The sequence below is a fragment of the Psammomys obesus genome, unplaced genomic scaffold, assembly GCF_907164565.1.
Source record: "Psammomys obesus unplaced genomic scaffold, mPsaObe1.curated_primary_1811, whole genome shotgun sequence".
Taxonomy (NCBI): Eukaryota; Metazoa; Chordata; class Mammalia; order Rodentia; family Muridae; genus Psammomys; species Psammomys obesus.
This window is the reverse complement of record NW_026585691.1, coordinates 7,018,608-7,040,864: the sequence shown is the minus strand read 5'-3', so window position 1 is coordinate 7,040,864 and position 22,257 is coordinate 7,018,608. Positions and strand designations below refer to the sequence as shown.

Below are 22,257 nucleotides of genomic sequence, written 5' to 3'. Positions count from 1 at the left end.
ACAGGTTCTCTTTCGTGCCATGCTGTAGGTTCTCCTTTGTAGCCTTTTCAAATCATATCCTTGCATCCCAGGCTAGTTAAACTAATTTTATGCTGTGAAATACAAGTGTGATTACAGTTGAAAACACGTTAAATTTTCAAGCAAGTTGAACTCATCATCAGTCAAAAGAACTGGAAGACTACAGTGCAGGGCTGTAACGGTCTGATATTTGAGAGGCTTACCAGATAGTTCAGTATAAAACGTCAACTAAAGATGAAAACAAGGCGCAAATGTATAGTCCAGCTATTTTATTAAAATGCATTAATGTGGCAGTAATATGTGCGTCATATCAGGACGCATCACTGTGTTCATAACAAGTCAAAGGAAGAGAAAACAGAACATTTTGCAGGTCGGGGCTTCTCATTAACCAGAACCATGCCTGGATCCTACAGACACATTATCAGGCTGCATTCTCACTGAACTGGCAGTACTAGACTCAATACATAACATCTACAAACAGCAAAAAGGTCACAGTAAGTTAATTTTGTCTGTCAGCATGTGAGCTCATAATGAAAATACTTCTGAAGTATGAGTCAAAGTGCAACAGTGTCTGATGAACTCTGAATTGTGTTCTGTGTGAACAGCACCACAGAGGCTAGCCTGTGCAAGCCGGCAGTCCTGAACATCAGTATTTCCTAGCTAGGTTTCTGTAAGTAAACAATGAAACAGCTGTTAGGACATCAGCCTTGGGAAGTCTATACACAAAGGTGCAGTGGAATAGCAGAGAGTTTCCGAGTTCTCTTGTAAAACTGGATAATCAAATACACAAATGCTTCAAATTCCAACGTTTTAAACTATTGTAGGAAATCTTAGGCAGCTATCTGTAATAGCTGAGTATCATTTTTAAACTAATCTGAATGCCCTGTGTTGCTCCACCACCATTCCTAAACCCAGGGCAGGAATCTGGGTTGTCCTGGAATCTCCTAAGTAATCTAGACTGGATCCAAACTCCCAATCCTCCTGCCTTAGCCTTCAGGGTTGGAATCAAGGGCACATGCCACCATGCTTGGCTCAAAAACTATTGGTTTTTATCTGATGCTTGATTTCAAGTGTTGTATGGGAATCTCTCATTGCATTTTAAATGTGGTACCACAGGCATTACATATTATATATAATAGCAACAAACTGTCCTATTCAAACTATAGTTAACTTACTGTTCCACATATTATTTTGTTTCAGTTACCATTTAGAATTTTAAAGCTTCACTAATTGCCTTCTGCTGATCTGATTCTGAATTCATTCACTTTCAGAAGGGGAGCTGAAGGTGAAGGGCTCCTTCGATAGATCATTTTGTACTAGCTTAGAAGACTGGGCACACAATGCCCTGGCGCTCTATGAGTTCTTGGTGGTCTTAGCAATGTTCACTACACAATTCCCATTCCCTAGTACAGGATAAATTCTCACTAGAACAAGTGTTGTTACCCTGTTAAATACATGGATTTTTCTTATGCCAGCTCTCTAAAATTTGATCCATTTCTGAAATGTCTAAGGAAAACAGGGGGATGGGGAGTGGGGGAGACACACAATAAAACCAGAGCAGAATGGAGTGGCCACCTCTGTAGTCGACCATCTCTGTGTATGTGATCTAACAGTGTTAACAATTTTCTACCCTCCCCCACCTTTGGTTTTTCAAGACAGGTTTCTCTATGTAGCCATGGCTGTCCCACTCTATAGACCAGGCTGTTCTCAAATTCATGAGATCTGCTGGCCTCTGCCTCTTGAGGGTTGGGATCAAAGGTGTGTACCACCACCCAACAATTTTCTATTTATAACACAGGACAAAGAATGCCAAAGCTACTGTGACCTTTCATACAGATCTACCAATTCTATCAAGAAAGTGGCCTGCTCTACATGTATCCTAGAGCTAATTCCCAACACTTCTACATGAGATTGTTTCTTCAAATTCCCTGAGCACTCACATAAATGGCTGCAGTGACATGACCCAAGTCCTCAGGAAGAATACTGTCAAGGAGTTGGTGAGGTTAAATCATGACACTTGGCACAGAAGCCAACATTAATGTTCACCAATTGTGAAGGGTGGTATTGGCTTTCAACTTGGACACTGTAGCTGCTAGGCCACTGTTCAGACCTGTTTCTGTCTGAAGATGCAAAGGACAGGAGAACAAGATTGTCATCACAAGGGCCATCAGCAGCTTCCTTTTCAAGCCTCACCTTTTGTGATCTGTTCTCTGTAGATACAGGAAATGAAACCACCCACTGCCGTACAGAGTACTTTCCTTAGGAGGGACACTTCTGGTGGTATGTGGTTGACAGCTGAGTCTATCTGTAATGGCCCCTTTTCTTATTTTATCTCTGCTTGGCACCACACTTGCTGGCACCTCTTCCCTCCTGGAGTTAAAGGCTTCCATGTGGGGCAGAGACTTCCTGGCTTCCCTTGGTGCTTTTTCAGGAACACAATCAAGCAGAACACAGAACCACATTATTTTTCTAAAAAAACTTGACACAAAGGGGGCAACTGGAGCCAAAGTGTAACAGAGACGCTAACATAAGTTAAGCCTGTCAAGTTTATCCAAGACTCCAGCAAAATCAAAGAACTGTTTTGACTTTTCACTTTAATTAGTAATAAAACTTAAAATACGATGCAGGAAGATGCTACATTGTTACCAATTAAAAAATCAATATGGCTTCTTCTCTAGCCTACTATTTATCAATCCAGTCTTACATGTATGTTTACATTTACTGAGGGCACATCTCTATACCACATTGTACTCAAGTGCAGGTTAAAGCAGTTTTTCCCATAATTCAAGCGTTAGCACTGTTTCCCTTTTCTTCTTCAGTCAAGAGCTTGCTACGTAGCCCCGGTGAGTCTCAAACTTAAACTTCTCCTGTCTCAGACTCCCTAGTGCTTGGCATATGACATAATACTTGGCTGTCCCTTCTGAATTTTATTCTTTTTTTAAGATTTAGTTTGTGTGTGTGAGCAAGAAGTGTGTGCACATGCAGGTGCCCAGAGGCCAGAGAGTGCATCAAATCCCAGCACCATGATTACAGGCAAGCATGGGAACTAAACTTGGAAGCGCTCTACCAACCACTGAGCCAGTCCCTCTTCAACTTTAATGTTCTAACTGAATATAGGCTACTTCTATTTTTAAAAAAATTACAAATATAAATACAACTACTTCTGTAAAAAGTAAACACAAGAAAAAGCTGCAGCTATTGTCTGTATTTTGAAATTGAAGATCAAAGTACTTAATGTGGAAGAAAGCCAACAACAAAGCTGAGCCCATTCTGAGTCAGAGAGAGGTGAGGCTTAAGAAATTCTACAAGCTACTCATGATTCTTGGGTAAGTTAAGAAGGATGTCAAAGGAGCTATGTAGCCCAGGGTGACCTTAAACTTCCAGAGCTCTGTCAACCCCTGTCTCCTAAGTGTTGGGATTAAAGACACAAATCATCATAGCTGGCTCTATAGAGTTATTCTCAAGATTTCCTTCACCAACACAGTCAAATGGTTCTGGCTCAATGTACTGCAATGACAGTAGTGTAAGATCTGCCTTGAGTGTTAGATCCAGGCTGAGTGTTTGTGGAAGAATGTTTTACCCAGAGTCCTCAGGCTTGACTGTAACTAGTTTAACTTAGCAGGTCAAATTTATGCCTGAGAAGGACAAAAGCATAAATAAAAATTCCCTTTTGCAATAGAAGTTTAGGTCAAACTGACAATGGTGAAGGACTGTGTTCAGCTTGGGATGGCATAACCCACGCTTACTTCACATCTGCTTCAATTCTGTTCTGATAGGTCACTCTTGTTAACCGCTTACAGAAAGGGCTAGGTGGTGTGAAGCTGACACAGGGACGGACATACACAAGCTGATAGGCCAGGCAAGTTCAGTTTAGAATGATTTTGTAGGAAATTAAACCCTGCTTGGAGGCACAAATAATATTTATTTCAGTGTCCAGTCAAGGTCCTTAGCCACATGAAGTAAAGGCTTCCCTACAGCAAACGTCACCCTGAGAACACACCACCAGAGCTTCGCTACTCGCAGACTCGAGCCACGCACAGCACTGCCACGCCATCCAACACACGTGAACACCTATCTGCCTGGTCAAGTAACTGACGAGGGAATACGCTGGTCAAGCGCCCTGCATGAGAGCACTTCAAAAGCAGCCCCGTCAGCTCTCATCATGGCCTCTGCAACACCTCACAGCTTCACACACATGAATGCAACTCACTTCACACTAGTTTGCACATCCTGAGAGTTCTCTTTCTATCTTTCTTTTCCTCTTTTTTAAAACAGTTCTGACTTTGGGTAAAATAAAATGTCCCTTATATACATATATACAGAACTAACTACTAGCTTCTTGACATCTCTGGTTCTGGTTCTAACATATCTTTAGAGAGGCAAGTTGACCTGCCTGCACTTCAGCCACATTAAGAAGCAATGTGCTTTGAGGTGAGGAGAGGCGTGAGCCACCACTCCTGACTAGATCACATGCACGACCTTAGGTACCTCTTAGTGCCAGTTTCCACGTCCCTGCCCCAGCCTAAGTTACCCAGAAAACTATCCAACCATTTACAAAAAAACAAAGTCTTACATGGACTTTACATTTAAAGTTGTGGTCTTATTTATCTGTATATTCTTCCAAGAGATAAGGTACACACTAAAAAATATTGCCCCAACATAAAAATATATATATATTATTTCTTTCCTTTGTCATTTATGTATATAAATACTTTACTGAAGATGCATCATTCAAATAAACAAATGCAAAATTGCTTTATATAAAGTGTAGTTCTCTGCTATTTAGCAATATAAAATGATTACAATATAATTAGTCATTAAAGAGCTAAATTCAACAATTGCAAACCATGACAATGGCAAACATTCCCTTGTTACAAGAGTCCATTTGGAAAGAAGTCAAGTAAATGTAACCGATTGCATAAAAACGCGAGCCGTGAGTGTGCCACGATGCACTACAGCCCCGCTTGCCCGGCGCTCTGTCTTGTCTGGGCAGTAACTTACTGCTCACTTTTTGGTGGTTCTTGTTTTCCGTTAAGCTCTTGATCAACTCTGTTCAATGAAAAACATAGCTAATTAAAAATAATCACGACACTGGCAACTGGATGACTTCTCCCTGAAAATGACTACTTTTAGCACAGATTATTCTGTTAAAAAAAAAACAAAGCATTGCAAACAAAGCAAATACAGTAGAAAGAAAATCAAACAAACAATTCCCAAAAGAAACAGAATTTTTCTAAGCAACAGGACATTGACAACGATACAAACACTGTCACTATTTCTTTAAAGACTACAGGATACTTTATGTTCTTAGCCATAAACATCCCGAGAGCTCATGACTTATATTTCCACTACAGCAAGAAGTTCAGTGGGTAAGACTGTCGAGAGAAAATGAACTCTCAAAAATGATTGTTAATGGAAATTTAAATGTGTCACTCAGGTCATCAACTGACCAATTAACATTTTAAATCCAGAACCAACCTGTGTATTACAGAATGGCAACTATTTTCTGGAATTCACTGAATTTATTTTGATAGCAAGCCATATGGACTCAACATTCAGAAATACCTCTGTGAGTTAAAAAAAAAAGAAATCTCACTGGCTAAGTGGCGGTTTGGCCAGAGGTCCTAGCGACATTTAGGCACATGAGGATAAAAAGATAATGTGACCCCAGCACTGACTCTTCGTAGTAGTTTCAACAGCTGCTATGGGATATATAAGTCACACTGGTGCAGAGCAGAAGGTACTTTCCACACCTGTTTCCATTCCTGTGATCACCTGAATATTTGTCAATTAAAGTAGAAAGCCCTGGTTTGTTGTAAAAACATATTATGTGGGTATCAAAGATTAGATACAACCCCGTTACAGCCTACAATATATAGCCAATCTTTCAAAATATGAACTATTATTAAGAAGTTACTGTAGGCACTGCTGGAACCTGCCTGTCCACATGATACCATGTTGCAGAAAGAAAACAGATAAAACATTTAGAAGGACTATACTTCAATCCTTAGTTCCTACCAAACACTGGGAACACCACCATCTCTGGGTTCCACCTAACACACCGATGCCATATCTACCACCCCAAGTTTTGTTTTAAACATATTTCTGTATTTAGAGCTAACTGGAAAAACAAAAACAAAACCCAATCTCAAACCAACTTTTCAATACTAAAGAAAATTTTATAAGAATTAAATGCCGAATGCTGTGTAATGACTTTACTGAGGACTGAACACAAGCCAAAGGGGGAAAAACCCAAGATAATTAGTGAACATATATTAAGGAAAGGTAAGAAAGCAAAAGGATTCCAGGGAGGAACACCCAAGATGAAATAATGTGACAGGCTTCAAACAATGAAAATAAAACATCACTTTCACTTTCTTTGTGATGCCTAAATTATTTCCAACAGTTCATTAAATACTAAAACCTTTTAAAAGGATATTACCGGCACAGTTCCTCGACAGAAGCAACTTCTGTTTGTTTTGTTTTTTGACAAACTTGCTTGTTTGTTTTCTGTCTCTGGCCCCACCCACTTCCCAAAACTTTCTATGTAAACCAGGTTGGCCTCTGCCTCTCATGGGCTGGGATTAAAGAAGTTTGCCAGCCCGACACCTGGAAAGTCATTTTGAAGTCTAGGAGTTAGGTGGCTTCAAATTACTGGACAATTATTGATGATATTTTGAGTTTCATCTACTTGTCAGGCTTAGACACAGAACTACCAAGAGAGGAGGGCAGAGCCCATTACCTAAGGCACTGTTTACATCACACAGTGAGTATTGGTTAAACTCCAGAGTGCCACACACAAATAACTCTTATGTGGCTACCTGAATTCTTACCAAAAGAATCAAAGTGTTCAAAATGTTCTAACTGGTCCCACAGATGGTTAAGTAACACGTTTAAAACAAAATCTACTGACAGATGGGTAGAGAGCCACAACCTCACATTTGGACACTGAGGCAGAAGACAGAGAGAAGTCAGTCTGGGCTACGGAGGAAGACCATCTCTAAAACAAAACCAAAACCCCAAAACTAAACTATGAATAAATTAGGCCCAAGGCCTATACTTTTCTAATATATAACAGTAAACTATTTTATACTCTGCCTTTCATCTTTATACTAAGACAGTAACAAATGAAAGGTTGTTACACTCAAAGCAAAAGTGTTCAATATTAAATTCACATGGAAAGCAGAGTGTGTAACTGTTAAATGGTACACTGGATTTTAGGTATTGTACCACATGTAGAGTTTGACTGGTTAGCAGGCTATTTAATTTAAGCATATAAAGAAAATCAATGTTGGTTAGCCAAAGAACATAGGCACTGTAAATATAACTGTCGACCCAGAGGGAATAAGCTATTGCTGGAAAATGTCTGTATACCTACTTCAAATGCAGAACAGTCTTCAAAGGCCAGGGATTTTAAGCAGTGCTCCCAGTCATTTCCCTGGGTGCTGCTTCAGTATTGAGACCAGTACACAGACAGGAGGGGCTCTGAAGCCTAACGGGCATTAAGACGCTCACACTGAGCAGAAGGAAGTTGTAGTTTTCCCTGTACTGGGGGCTCTGGGTGACATTTATATTTACAAATGCTGTTCTCTGTTTGCAAGCTAACCAACCAGCAGCAGGGTTAGTCTGTGCGATGCGAATGGACTAGTCTAGATGCAACCCAGTCAAGGTGTGCATGTACCTTTTTTGTCTCTTTTTAAACTTTTCTTCTTCATACCTTGGTAGGGAAGAGTTATTTCAGTAAATGCACATTATGAGATTAAAATAAAAAAGATCGAAAGTGTAACTGTGCAGGCACATGTATGACACACTAACATTTAACATGATGTAGAGAATAAAAACTGACTTAGTCAACTTTGGTTTGGATACAGTGAAGCCTAAACGTGGAGACCAACAGAAAGAGAAACACCCTCCTGCGCTACAACACTGCGATGCCAAGTGTTTGCATCCACTGCCTCACCAAGTCGTTAAAAGGCAGGTGGGCCTGAGCTGTGAAACAGAAGTCTAGTCTCTGGAAAACTTAGCAATTCATTTCTTTAGCAATGGGAGCTCTTTCAGGAACATGATAAACTCATTCCATCTGGGAGAGTGATACGTCAAGAAGAGAAGTTACTCGCAGGCCTGGTCCTTCAGCAAGTCATCTATCAGACTGCAAACAGCACTTAACATATAGAAAGACTCATGTCCAGCAATCCCCTCTAGTAATGTAAAAATGGTACTGAATGCAGAAGGTGTGGGAGACAGTTTCTTCTTCCACTTCTTAGTTACAAACCCCTATATTCTAGAATATAGTACCAAGCCAAAGCACCCCTCTTGCAGAAACAGGAGCACAATGAAAGCAGGGTAGAAACGTACTGTTTGATGCATTCTGGTATGCCAACATACTCCATGGGAACAAGCTCTGCCAGTTCTGCCAAATTAAAGACGTATCTAATTTTCTGACTGAATTTTGAACTAGGGAAGAAAACACAAACAATTATCTGAGTACTTTTGACACATTAAACTGACATTTCAATTCAAGAAACTCTTTTTTTTTTTTCTTTAAAGGCGTCCAGAAAATTACCTGATAAATGGTCTTGTAACAGCCAGAAGTGTTCGGATAAACCAAGAGGGGTGGACAATGATTAGAGATTTTAGGTTTTTCCTTAATCTGCAGATAAAAAGAAAAATTATAGAAATTCCTACAAACTGTAGCACAAGTTATACACAAGTACATGCAAGTTTGTACAAAATCAATGAAAAAGCAGTCATCATAAACTTTTATTTAGGTGTAACACCTCTAAATACAAGAAAACACATTCTTTAGCTCTAAATATCTCTTCTATGTTGTGAAATTAACATCATTTATTTGGTCAAATTCACGTCTTAGTTGGCCTGTTTTCAAATGTCCCCTAGCATATATACTGATCCAGCAGGAAAAGAACTGACACTGAAGATAAAAGTAAACCATTCTTTCTGTTCTAGGGAGGAACTGGCATTTGTTTCTAATACCATGAAAAGCACTGACTTATAAAGACAGGGCAGACAGAACCAAAGGAGTGAGCATAGGAGTCAGAAACAACCATGCTCTTGAGACCTAAAGATCTTCACTAAAAAGTAAAAGCCTCTTTTTACGTGTTTGTGTGTGTGTATGTGTGTGTATCACAAAGGACAGCTAACATACTTGCATGTAAAAGGAAACTTATTATCAGGTCTGAGTAAGCCACTTGAATCAGCTAAGGCAAATGACTCTCAAGAGAACGCACTTCTAATGTTTGCTCTGAAAAACTCTAGCTGGGCTAGTGTCTTTAAGAAACCAGAGAGTTGGGGAGATAGCTGGTACATCAAGTGCCTATGTGTATGCATGGGACTTGGGTCCATTCCCCAAAACTCACATAAAAAAAAAGAACTCTTTTGTGTTCCAAAAGAGAACTCTCTAGACACTGGCTTATTAGCTTAGTCAGTAGGTCCAGGTCTTACAGCACTTGTCTCAAAAAAACAAAGTGGACAGACAGCACCTGAGTAAGAAGCTTAGGCTGAACCCTGGCTTCCACACAGAACTTGTGCACCTGTACTGACCCACAATACAGTAAGCAGCACAAGGACATTCTCCATCCTTTCTCAAGATGACTATTAAGGAACGTGCTTCAAATGGCCTAACAAAGAATGGAGAGCAATCTTGTGTGTTTTGAATAATTAAAGTCAGTCTTACTAAAGCAGACAGACTCAAGTTATTCTCCAAGACATTATACAATGCCATTTTTAGAAAAAACAAACAAACAAACAAACAAACAAAACATCTAGCAAGTGATAAGCACAACTGACGAAACTGGTATCTTTAAATGGCAACAGAAAGTATGTATTAATCTAAAAGAACTACTGTAAAAATCAGTCGGCCAAGTCTACATCACCGTCTATCAATCTGCTGGTAGCATCTCCTGAGCCATCCCAGACTGGGCATCTTCCTTCGAGTTGTCGCACCATTTAAGTAAATGATCATGTAGTTCTCTGCTACCAATAGCTCTAAAGTGCCAATGACATATCTATAAAAACAAATTAAGTACATGTCTTAAACATCACCATTCAGAACTGACCTTGCTCCCAAATTAACACAGTTCCCTTTCTTCTTCTTTGCTCTCAACGAGAGCAAACACCCATGATGTGACCGTTTCAAAGTCATACCAAATCTATACAGACCAAATGACACTGAGTGTGGTAAGAGAAAGGTGGGACGGGGGCATGGCACATACTGCTTGAGAGCTTCACAGTAAACAGTGAAAAATGCACCAAGCTGACAAAGAGAGTGACTATGGAGATGAAAGAAAACCTTGTCAGCTCACTACCTGGAGCCCCCAGGGACATATGTAATTCTGAGATGGTCAGTTACCTTTTTAAACAATGTGTTCCCAAATAATAAAGCTGGAACACGTAATCTAAACCAATTTTAAAATGCAATTTTTTTCTAGTGAGCTCTAATAGTTTCACAATACAAAAGGGTAAGGACCTGGGGCCTCAGAAACAGGATGACTTGTGTATTTTGTTACTGCTGTAGCCTGACCAGTGTCTGCACATGCCAGGCTGGTGCAGTCACTTAGCTGAATCCCCAGTTTATTTTGAGGCAAGGTCTCGTTAAGTTGCCCAGCTTGATTCTAACCTTGATCTGTATGTAGTCTGGACGGGCTGTCAACTTGTGATCCATCTTCCCCCAACCCCCCAAATAGCTGAGATTATTGTCCTGTACCATCAAGGCAGCTTCTTTCTAGTTTTTACAAGACTTGCATAGCCTATGAGTCTAACTAGCTCAGAACTCTGTGCAAACATCTTGTTAAGACATACTTACTTAAAGAGATTGTCCATCAGGTATCTATAGTTAGGCTGACCACTTTCAGGCATAAAACAGACAGCAAATACAACAATGGCATTTAAACCATCCCCATAATAGCCTGAAAAGAAAAAAGAAGGGGAAAATTTTTTACTTTTTACTCTGAAGGATTATAATTTTTAATTGTGTGTTTGTATAATGAGTGCAGAGCTCCCAGATTAATAAATACTGTAGGGATGACCAAGAGATGCATCTCACAAAACAAATTTTAAGTGGGAACAGTTTCATGAGAAAGAAAAGCCCATCTGGTCAGTGTGAGGACTTAAAACCATATGACGTTTAATCCAGAGTGAACTGCATTCTGACTACAAAGATGATGACACTATATGCACAGCATTCAGGAGATGTCCTATATGGTACAGTCAGATCAGCAGAGTGACAGCTTGCAGTTTCGTAGCTTCCAAGTCTGCTAAGGGAATGAACTATTCCGTGTATCCCATAAATAACATGATCAGTGCGCCACTGAGCTGGGTGAGTTGTGCATGAAGTAAGTGAAAAGCGGCAGCCAAGTCTAAGCCCCACAAAGCCCAAGGAGGCTCGTGGCAACACTGCAGCTCCCCTGGTCACATATCAAACCGCCAACAACTCACACCCAGCACTGCAGTGAATGAACAGATGCAGTTTACTTGGGCAACACACTATTTAGTGATAGAGAATAAACTAGAGACACAACTTTGATGAAGCTCAGAAGTACGCTGAATGACAAGGAGTGCACAGAAGTGTACCCTGTGAGACTAGTCACATGGACTTTCTTAACAGGCTGACTATGTGGCTACTCTGTTATGAGTAGTGGCTATTAGAGGATGAACTCACTAGAAAGGTACAGCGTTTCCTGGAGAAAGTGAAATGTTTCAAATGAGCATGGATATGTGTAATATACACGTGCATGTTTATACATAACGAGAGATATACAAGCTCTTGTTAAAACTCACCTAAGTGTAACTGCTTGCAAACGATTCATGAAACTAAGTCCCTCTGAGCAGTGAACACACAGGCTGAAACTATTATACTTCTTAAACTTACAGTAAACATATAAAAATAAATTTTAAAAATTATTTGTATGGCGCCCACCCAGGCCATAAGAAAGCATTGGATTCCATGGGACTTCGGACAGTTTCCATGGAAACTGTCTGATTCCATACAGACAGTTGTGAGCTATCATGTGGGCACTGGGGACTGAACCTGGGTTCACTGAGGAACAGCCAGTGCTCTTACTGTTGATCCATCTCTCCAGCTCCTACATAATAATTCTTAGTTGTCCTTTTATCATTTTACTTCAAACCTTTTATAATCCTAGGACTGGAGAGATAGCTCAGCAGTTAAGAACACTGGCTGTTCTTCTAGAGGACTCAGGTCTGAGTCCCAGCAGTCACATGGTCCCTCACAAGCATTTCTAACCCCAGTTAGAGGAAATCTGATGCCGTCTTCTGGCCTCCATGGAGACATGAGACACACAAGTGGTGGTGTCCAGACATACATATAGGGAAAACACACATGCACATAAAAAGTTAAAACAAAATCTTTTATATAAAGATTTTAGAAACTTTTTTATTTTTCAAAATAAGCTACCATCTCTAAAGGCATTCTCTGACAGCGTTTAGATTTTGGCCATTGTATGTAAAGATCCACACGCTCCTCCCTAGCCCTTACCTCCATGGCTAATAACTTTTTTGTAGGGTTCGATTGCCTTCATGTCCACTCTATGGTCCTGCTCTCCAATCCTGAACATGCGCCAGCGGCGCCCATCATCTTTCTCTTCTGTGGCTGTGTATTCACTAACTGAGCCTTTCCTAATGACTTCAGTAGTCTTGGGTTTGGGAAGGTCATCTGTTAAAATAAAAGGCTTTTGAATCACAAACTTATTTACACAATAAAAATCAAAATTGTATGTTAACCACTTTCCTATCTGGATTATTCCAAGTCTTTCTGTTTTCTTATTGGTGTGTTGCTGTGCTCCCCAGGTTAGCCTCACACTCATGGGCTCAGGTGATCCTGCCTCAGTCTCCCAGTATCTGGGAGTATAAGCACACACCACCATATCCAACTGTTTCCAAAAAATTTTCAGTGTACCAGCTGAAATGATCACCTTTATAATAAAAGGCTTGTTCTTACTTAAGGCCAATTTATGTCTTCAAAATAAGTTTACTAAAACTTTCTACTGCCCAATTCAACAAAGCACCAAGTTACAGTGCATCGCTTACATAGTGCTTAGGAAGGACAGCCATCAAAATCTTACTACCGTAGCCTCGCCTGCCTTTCCAGATCTCACCGAGGACAACAGGGTCCATTACTGTTACTAACACGGCATACTTCAAGTAACTATCCAGAGCCAATTGTTTTTTGGTACATACATTAATTATAAAACACTGTAGTACAAGATAGAAAGTGGTTAACTACTCAGTGATCGTTTTCCACTTGATCAGTTTTATAAAGCAGACATGAACTTCTGAAGAACACATGCAAAAATTTACGTAAATTAACACTAGCCAAAGCACCAATGATTACGCATAATTTATGTTTGCAGATTGCAGTTTAGTTGATTTAGAATGAAGTAATGATTTTCAAAACTTTAGTATGACAGTCCTTACCAAAAGATGGGGGGAGGGGAAACCTACTGCATGTTAGTTGTTTCCAAGACAAAGTTGTTAACGGAAAATATCCTTCCAGGAAATGACTACAGCAGCATTAAGGAGAGAAGAGACAAAACACACAGGCAGAAAACTATTTCAGTGTCTGTATAACATTGCTTCTTACTGGGCTGCTTAATGAACCAGTAAAACAGGAAAGAAAAGAACAAAAGCTACAGAGTGTCACTCTTTATTACCTACTGCTTTTAAGTACACTTTTGTTGCAAAATTCACTTTAAAGATGAAACGAAAAGATTATTAACATCTAAATATTACAATCAACTACTGCCTAATTCTAGAAAGCACACAAAGCAAAACATACACCAATGCCTCCGAACACCAACTAATTAGAATGGCAATGTCGGACTGGAGGCGAACAACACTCACTACTTCAAGGAGGCAGCGTTACAAGCGCAGCCATTCTCAGCACCTCCTCTGCCGACGCTTCGATATTTGTTGCTGTTATTTGAGACAGGATCTATGCAGTCCTGGCTATGCAGACCAGACTATCCTAGAACTCAGAGATCTTCCTGCTTTTGCCTCTGGAGTGCTTGGATTAAAGAGATGTGAGACTGTAGCCACACCTTAGCCCTTTAGGTGTTTTTCAGTATATTCCTTGTATGTCTTAGAGGACCTTTTACCTTGCTGGACTGACTGACATGAATATACTAGACTATTAGGCAATGCTTCTGAAGCAACTATGAAAAACCAAAACTTCATAATGTTGGGCAAGTAAGGAAAAACAAAACAAAAAAAATCAAAAGAAAGCTACCCGTATCATCTACAGTCTTGAAAACTTCAAGTATTTTCAGAATCTTCTATTTTATAACAAACTTAGAAACTGCAGAAACAATAATATATTTCAAACAAAATCCTTCAATGGATTTTAGCAGGTTTATTGTTTAAAATCTGGCCATATCCTACTTTTTCTAAAGAACAGCAGGGTAAAAACTTTGTAATATAAACATTCATTGACAAAGCTCATACAAAAACACCAAGTTACCTTCCCACTCAAACTCATCGCTGTTCTCTGATGGGGTGTCTAAGCCTTCCAGGTCAACCTCCCCGCCTTCATCCAAATCATCCGACCACATGGAGCCTTCACTAGGATCCAAAGTCAGGCTGATGTCTGGAGCCATTAGTTTCTTACGTACTTTGTTTCCATTAACTTCTAGTGAGCCTGAAATTGAAATCAAAGAAGACTGGACTACTCAGATGTTCTAGTTGAAAGAGAAACATTTTAGTCACTTTACTTTTGAGAAAAATATTAAAAGAAATTCCAAAGCATTAATTCATAAAACTTAGTAGTGATCACTACTGCCATTAAAAAAAAAAAAAAGATGTATTTTTTCATTCTATTTATTTTCATGTGTATGGATGTCTTGCCTGCAGGTATGTCATGTGTATGCAGTGTCTGAGAAGGCCAGAAGAGTTCATCAGATCCCCTGAAACCGGGGTTATAGATTATAAATGGCTGTGAGCTGCAGTGTGGATGCTGAGGATTGAAGCTGGGTTCTCTGCAGGAGCAGCAAGTGTTCTTAACTGCTAGGGCATCTCTCCAGACCTATTTTACTTTTGTTTTTATTGTTTGTTTTTTGAGACAGGGTTTCTCTGTGTAACAGCCCTGGCTATCCTGGAACTTACTTTGTAGACCAGGCTGGCCTCAAGCTCAAGAGATCTACCAGCCTCTGCTTCCCGGGATTCCTCTGCTTGCATATGTGTGTCTGTAAGTAGGTATATGCACCTGAGGACAGTGCCCACGGAGTCCAGATGACACTGGACCCAGGGAATTCTAAATACTGTGAGACATTTGAGGTGGACTTTGAGAATAGCACTGCCTCTTCTTGAAATTATTTACAACTGTATGCAGTGGTGCACCCCCATAATCCCAGCACTCAGGGAGGAGAGGCAGGCAGATCTCTTTGAGTTCAAGGACAGCCTAGTCTACAAAGCAAGTTCAAGACAGCAAAGGCTACACAGAGAAACCCTGTTGAACCACCACCCTGGCACCCAACCAAAAAAAAAAAAAAATTTACTGTTTCTTTGTCAAAAGATCAAGAATGTCCTTTTAAACAACAAAAGCAGACTGTATAGTCATTTATTGTTAAATATAGTCTCTTTTACTCCTTGTAAAAATTTCCAAAATCAAAAGCATATTTTTTTTACAAAGTTAAATTTCTCAAAGATTCCAAAAATTTGCCCTTTGGCCCCCTCTATCAGAATAAAAGCTCAGACTATTTTGTTTTTCTCTCTCTACAAAGAAATATGCTCAAAAGTAACATGAATTAAGTTCTTACCAGGCTGGCTATCCGGACCAGTTACATCTAGTATATCTGCTTCAATGCTGTCATCTTCTGGCAAAGGTCTAGAAGACAGACATGCTTTTTAACCCAGAAATTAAAAACAATTCTTGTGAAGTTCAAAGATCCATTAAAAACATCGCTCCCAGTTATTTCTTAAACTCTACAAATCAGAGAGAGAGAGAGAGAGTGTGTTTGTATGTGTGTATACTGAGGTGGTCAGAAGGCAATCTCAGATGTTCCTTAGTGGCTGCGCTCCATCTGAGACAGCATCTCTCATTGGCCTGGGACTGCCCAAACAGCCCAGGCTGGCTGACCACTGAGCCCAGGGATCAGGTCTCCATCTTCCCAGTGCCCCCCACCATGCTCGGCACACTGATCACTGTTGCGGACAGCTGATAGCCCATTCCTCTAAAAACCTAAGACCTTAGCTTAAAGCACAGCTTCCTAAAACCCTGACGCTGAAACGATTAAAACAAGTATGAAAGATACGCAGCTGCAGACTCAGTGAAAAATAACCCCATCTTCTAGTATCCAGTGATGACTTGTAACCTTCTTTTTAAAGGAACACTCATGAGCGGACATCTCAATAAAGAAATTCTGATGTTTTATTCCAAATCTGTTTAATAAAAAGTACTGCTCACATTGGAAAATCTTCATCTTGCCATTCTTCTTTCAGCTCCACACCTTCCATTCTCAGCCTGGATTCAATGTCAACTTCCAGCTCCTGGCAATCCAGGCAGCCGAGGTCCTGGGGGAGAAAGATGGAGAGTAGCTTGATTTCCACTTTGCTCTGCTATAAAGGTGCAGCAACCTCCCCTCAAACTGTTCAGTGGTCTGGTTATGAAATCTATTTACCAGGTTGAAACTTGACCCTATCTGTCACAGAATAATAAACAAGCCTCTGTCCTCTGGACCCGGATTCTAGGAACTACACTAGTAAGCTTCATGTACATGCATCCTCACCAGAGCCCAGTGCTATGCAGTGTTTACTGCTCCTCCTCACCATTCCAAAGTCACTTAAAGAGTCCACCCAGGAGCCTGTTTCAGTAAATGAATTGTACTAACTTCTGATGTGCTTCCCATTTATACCATGCCTCTTTCAAAGAGCTCAGTGCTCAAGTTAGCGATGCTTTTATACATGCAACTCTATTTTAACTGAAACACCAAAGTTTAATTTTAGTTTTTTCACAGCGACTCACCTTCTGTCTGACAGAATGAAACATTTAAGGTTCAGTATTAAGAAGTCATGAACTGGGGCTCAGTGGTCAGTTCCCAACATCCACACGATGGCTCACAACCACATGAGACTCCCACTTCAGGGGGCCTACACATCCTCTTTTGACCTTCAAGAGTATGGCATACATGTGGCACACAGATATGTTAACAAAACCCTCATACATAAAAGATGAACGTTTAAAAAGTTGCATGATCAACCTGTAAAAAGTATAACAGACAGCTGACAAATTACTGAAGCAAGAGGTACACTGTGATATAAATGAGCTCCAACTCATTTACACTAGAGCAAGTTACAGCACTAATGCACATTTCTCCCTGTATCTCTGCAACATGTTCTTGCCCTGTAGTCTTGGCTGTCTTCAAACTTGTAACCTTTGGTCCCAACCTCCCGAGTTCTGGGACTACAGGCATGGGCTGGGGTTCTTAGCTTCACAGGAGCCACAGAGCATAACTGAGACTACAAAAACAAACAAAATAAAACAAAGTAGGAGTAGTGGTAGTTCCATGTGGTTGGCAGAGAGAGGGTAGCATGCCCACAGTTCACATACTCTTCTGCACTGTTTGATTTAAAAAAAACAAACAAACAAAAAACTATGTATATATCACTTTCAAACCCAAAAACTTTCTAAGTAAACAGGAACCATTCACATTCATTTCAAATGATATTCTAAAAACAACCTCAAAGGAAATGAAATCCTTGAAGTGTTAAGTTTCATTCGGCAAACTACATTTTTTTTCCTCTGATGACTAGAGGTCTCTACCTTCCAGGTTGAGTACTTACACTTGGGGAAGTCTCAAAGGACTTACATTTTTTGTAAATCTGTTTATTGGTACCGAAGAAAGGTAAGCGGCCAACTTTCTGTCGCTGAACTACTTTCTGAGTAAACAGCCAGGACAGTCCCTGCAGTCTCACCCACCTATCTGCTGGGTGGGGGGGCAAGTACAATATTCTGGGTGTCTGTTTTAAATAACCAGGAAAAAACAATTTTCAGAAATAACAACAGAGACTGATAGTCGCAATCCATATATTAATCTCAGCACAATGCTCGGCACATTACAGGCTTCACCACCGAAGACACACCGTTTGGCAAGCCTATGCTCAACCCCAAAGCTTATTTTGCTTTCTGAACTATCGAAATACGATTCCTGTTATGAGCTTCCCTTAAAAAAATGTTACGATAATACTTTGTGCGAACATAAATACACAATATAAATTACTGTTGATAAAATTATTCTTTGATAAAAGAAATATTTCTCTTGTGAAATACCTCTTAACTGCTTTATTGCTTGAAAAATAACTCCTTCAAAATTTTGGGATGGAAGCTCAGGTTTGCAATCCCAGTGCTCTAAGGCCTACAGCAAGAGGTTTACTATGGGTTCCACACTGGCCTGGGCAACATAGCAGTCTTAAAACAAAACAAAAAAGAGCTATTTAAACACAGGCTTGTGATCCCAGCTGAATATTCAAGGCCAGCCTGAGCCTCTGAGAAAGACCCTGTCTTAGAATAAAGCAGGAAAGTGGTGCTAGGGCGGGGGCTGGCACTGGGAGACTGCCCTGGGTTCAATTTTTAGCATTACTAGCAAACATGGAAAGCCCAAGTCCTTGAGCCCTTGGAGCCAACTTCCTCAACTGAACTCTAAGAGTTCTCAGTCATGTGATGTTCATACATCTCCATACACTGCCACAGATTTTTAGTTACGGGAACAATTATCTAGGCTGGTTAAACAAAGGGACAGGCAGAAACAGAGACTAACTTCACCATTTCACCAAGAGCTTTGGGGGCAGCAGACTAGGTAGATAAAAACAAACTCAACAATTGAGTTCTGTTCTTGGAAGCACTTTATCAACCAGGCAGCTGTAGGAACAGGAAACTACAAGAAAGGAACTGAAATAAGCATAACCGATCTAGAGGGAATCCGGATGCCTGACTCACAAGGCTGCTGATTTTCCAGTTTTGCTTCTGGAACTTTAAAATGTTAGAATAGGGAAATAGAACTTTGATACACTACTTGTCAAAATAATGCACTTTCACAGAAATAATTTGACATTTCGATAGCTTAGTAGCACATCTTCGTGTCTGTGGCAGTCATAATGAAACCAACAGCTTTGACCCTAGTCAGGTTAAAAATCAAAGATGATGGGTTCCTCCTTACACAACTTCAGAGGGAAGGTGTAAATCCAACCAAGCGGGAGAGGGGAAAAGCCACAAGCAGTTTAGGAAGATGAGCAAAGTTAAGAATTAGGATCCTGTTCTGACCTACATCGGCTGTGACTGACAGCTCTCCACACTAACTTCACTATCTCGGCATGTCAACACTGCTGCTGGAACAGGTACACGTAACCGCTGTGCATGCTGAAGCCAAAACAGGGGGCGGGCCAGTACTCACATGAAAGGTTTTGCTTCACTTATTTTCATTTATTATCAGCAGCCTATATGCCATGAAGATCAACAACAAAATCCCCAGAAAAATCCTTTACACTTGCTTTTCACTGTTCCCAAAGGTTCGATCATATCCTCTTAAAATCGTCTTTTAAACACACACTGGAGCACACAAGCAGGGTGGGTGGGTTAGAGGGTTGTGCTTTGGTAGGAGAGTGGAGGTTGAAGGACAATTTGCAGGCATGGTTCTCTGTCCACTTTAATTTGAGACAGGGTCTCTCTTCTACTTTTTTCACTTGCTTCATGCTACCAGGTAGCTGTCCACAAACTTCAAGAAGATTCTCCTGTTCCTCCTCCCATCTTGCCATAGCACTGCTGGGATTACAGGTGGCTTTTAACGTAGGTTCTGGGGGTCAAACTCAGGGGTTTAGGCTTTCTAGGCAAGTGCCTTTACTGGACGAGCTAACTTCCCTATTGCTATCATGTAGGTTTTTCAAGAATAAAATGAAAGGCTTCTACAAAAATATTCACACACTCTCTCAACACACACAATTAACAAACTAGAATGGTGCTAACTTTTCTCAAAATTGTGAAAAAAAGCATACGATAAATACACATCTATAAGAAAACATTTATTAAATTAACAGTATGCAGAAGGAACTGGAGATATGTTGACGCCTTTACACAGATTAAACGCTAACACCTGATCTCTACCAGTCTGCTATAAGCTGGTTGTAATATGAAGTTAGCACTATCTATACTCTTACTGTCTTGCTTCATAGGATGTAAGCTTAACAACAGACCTGACTACTGCCAGCCAAAGCCACTCTTGGGTCCAGAGAGACATACTTGTTTGTTCTCAGACGTCCTCTCAGAACAAACAGAACCACTGTCCCAAAGCTAACCATTTTATACTCATTAATAACTAATGATTAGTCACTGCTTCAGCTGACCAACAAATGTGTGAGAAAAGAATGTGATGTTATTAGCTCTTTATCTTAGACAAGAGGCAAGAGACAGACATGCATCTTGATTCCCAGATCTACAGCAAATCTGTCTCCACAAACACTTAGGTCTGTAAAACCAGATTTGGTTATACTTAATATCACAGGTACTGTAATGCCTCAAGATATATAACTATGTTGGTTTATGGTAACTTAGTTCCTACTCCTTGCACACACACGTGTCCCACTTCCTAGTTCAACAACATCAAGCTACAACTAGAAAAGACCTGATTACTAAGAACAGCATTTAGGGGGGAAAACCCCAAAAGGGTAAGAACCAAGCAAAAAATGTGAAAGGTAATGAAACATTGGTAACTTCACTAGATAACTTCAATTCTAACTTTGAAGAAGCATCCATTCATGAATTACAGAGTTTCTACAAGTGAGGGCTAGAGGGATGGCTCAGTGGTTAAGCAGCCTTGCTGCTCTTCAGTGGACCCTATTTCAGTTCCCACTGTCCATACCTGCTGGTTCACAACAGCCTAAAATGCCAGCTCGGATGTCAACGGCAGTCGCCTATACCAAGTGACATAAACACATTAAAACAAACAAACAAACAAACAAACAAAACCCCCCTTTTCTGAGGAAAAAAATTCTACAATTACAGAAGGACTCTAATAAATCTTAAGAAAAAGTTCGTTTCATTCAAGGTGGGAATTCAAGTATTAGGAAAAAAGATCCTAATTAAAATAAAAGTGAGGCTAAAGAAAGCAATACTAAGATGCAATCGCAGATGAAAGCACCAGAACTACCTTGATAAACACTGCAAAAGCTGTGTCCTCAAAGAGTTCCCAGGACAAAGGAAGTTTCAAAGCAACGTAATACAGATCCAAGTTAAGTTTCTGTTTGAACGTGAACTGACCTAGAGAATTCTTCAGTGGCATCTGGTGCACATAGCAATCCAAAGCATCTCGGACGGTATTTAAATGAAGAGGTTAAGTGTCTGAAAACAAGCAGGCACCGGGCGCGCCCTACCCAGGGATGGCACTCAGGAAGGTGCAAGACAGCCCTGATGACTATAGGATGCTGTTTGTGTGCGTCCATCCCTCAAGGCTATGGGGTGCACTACACGCCCAAGTTTTCTTTGTTCTGCTCCCAACTGACGCCGGATAGGAACACGGAACAAACGTGGCTAGGGGAAGCCAGGAACCGGGAGGTTCCGCCCCAGGCACTCAGCCACAGACGAAAAAGGAAGGGGGCGCGAGAATGGCACCAGCGTCCGAGGCGGGGCGGGGCCCGGCAGCGCCCGGACCCGGAACGCGAAAGCGCTATCCACGGCCGTCGCCCCCGCCTGGCCTCGCGGGTCCTCCCGCTGCCCTCCGGCTGCGTCCTAGCCCGGCCCGCTATCCCGGCCGCGCTCACCCCGGAGGAAGCCGCGGCCCCCTCGTCTTCTTTGCCCCTCCAGGCCGGCGACGTGGGGCTGACGGCCAGGTCGCAGAAAGAGGCGCCGGGCAGAGCCCGCTGCCCTTGGTCGGCGGTAGAGACGGGGCCCAGCGCTCCCCGGCCCTTCGCAGCTGCAGTCCCGAGGCAGCAGCTGACCCGGATTCAATGCGCACGCCCCGGCGGAAGTGACCACCTCCGGGCCGGCGCCGGGCGCGGCTGAGGGAGGAAGCGGGGGCGGGGCTTCAGGGGCGGCTCACCTCTCTGCGCACGCGCCGCCTTTAGCAGGCTGAAGCCCTGGGTTGTTGCTTGCGGGGCAAGAGGCTCGAGCTCTGTCACTTTCTGTAGGGACGTCACCTTGCTGTCTGAAGGGGCCAGCAGTTTCTTTCTGTTTGCCCTTACGTAACATTACGTTGACTGTAATACAAAGTGAACGAAAAGGGGGTG

At 41.2% G+C, this 22,257-nt stretch overlaps 1 protein-coding gene across 3 annotated transcripts; it reads right to left on the bottom strand.

Moving 5' to 3' along the window:
* Positions 1-272: 272 nt before the first annotated feature.
* On the bottom strand, positions 273-21,987 carry Bnip2 (BCL2 interacting protein 2). Of its 3 annotated transcripts, XM_055597957.1 has the most exons (11): positions 21,793-21,987; positions 16,451-16,557; positions 15,804-15,871; positions 14,510-14,686; positions 12,530-12,706; positions 10,838-10,940; positions 9,909-10,040; positions 8,582-8,668; positions 8,374-8,472; positions 7,700-7,735; positions 273-5,067 (listed from the first exon to the last, which is right to left on the bottom strand). In XM_055597957.1, exons 2-11 carry the CDS (start codon positions 16,498-16,500, stop codon positions 5,016-5,018), a joined length of 981 nt encoding a protein of 326 aa, XP_055453932.1. In that variant the 5' UTR covers positions 16,501-16,557; positions 21,793-21,987; the 3' UTR covers positions 273-5,015. The 3 variants fall into 3 exon arrangements, with proteins under 3 accessions (XP_055453932.1, XP_055453938.1, XP_055453947.1); XM_055597963.1 differs by lacking the exon at positions 7,700-7,735; XM_055597972.1 differs by lacking the exon at positions 12,530-12,706.
* Between the last annotated feature and the right edge of the window lie 270 nt (positions 21,988-22,257).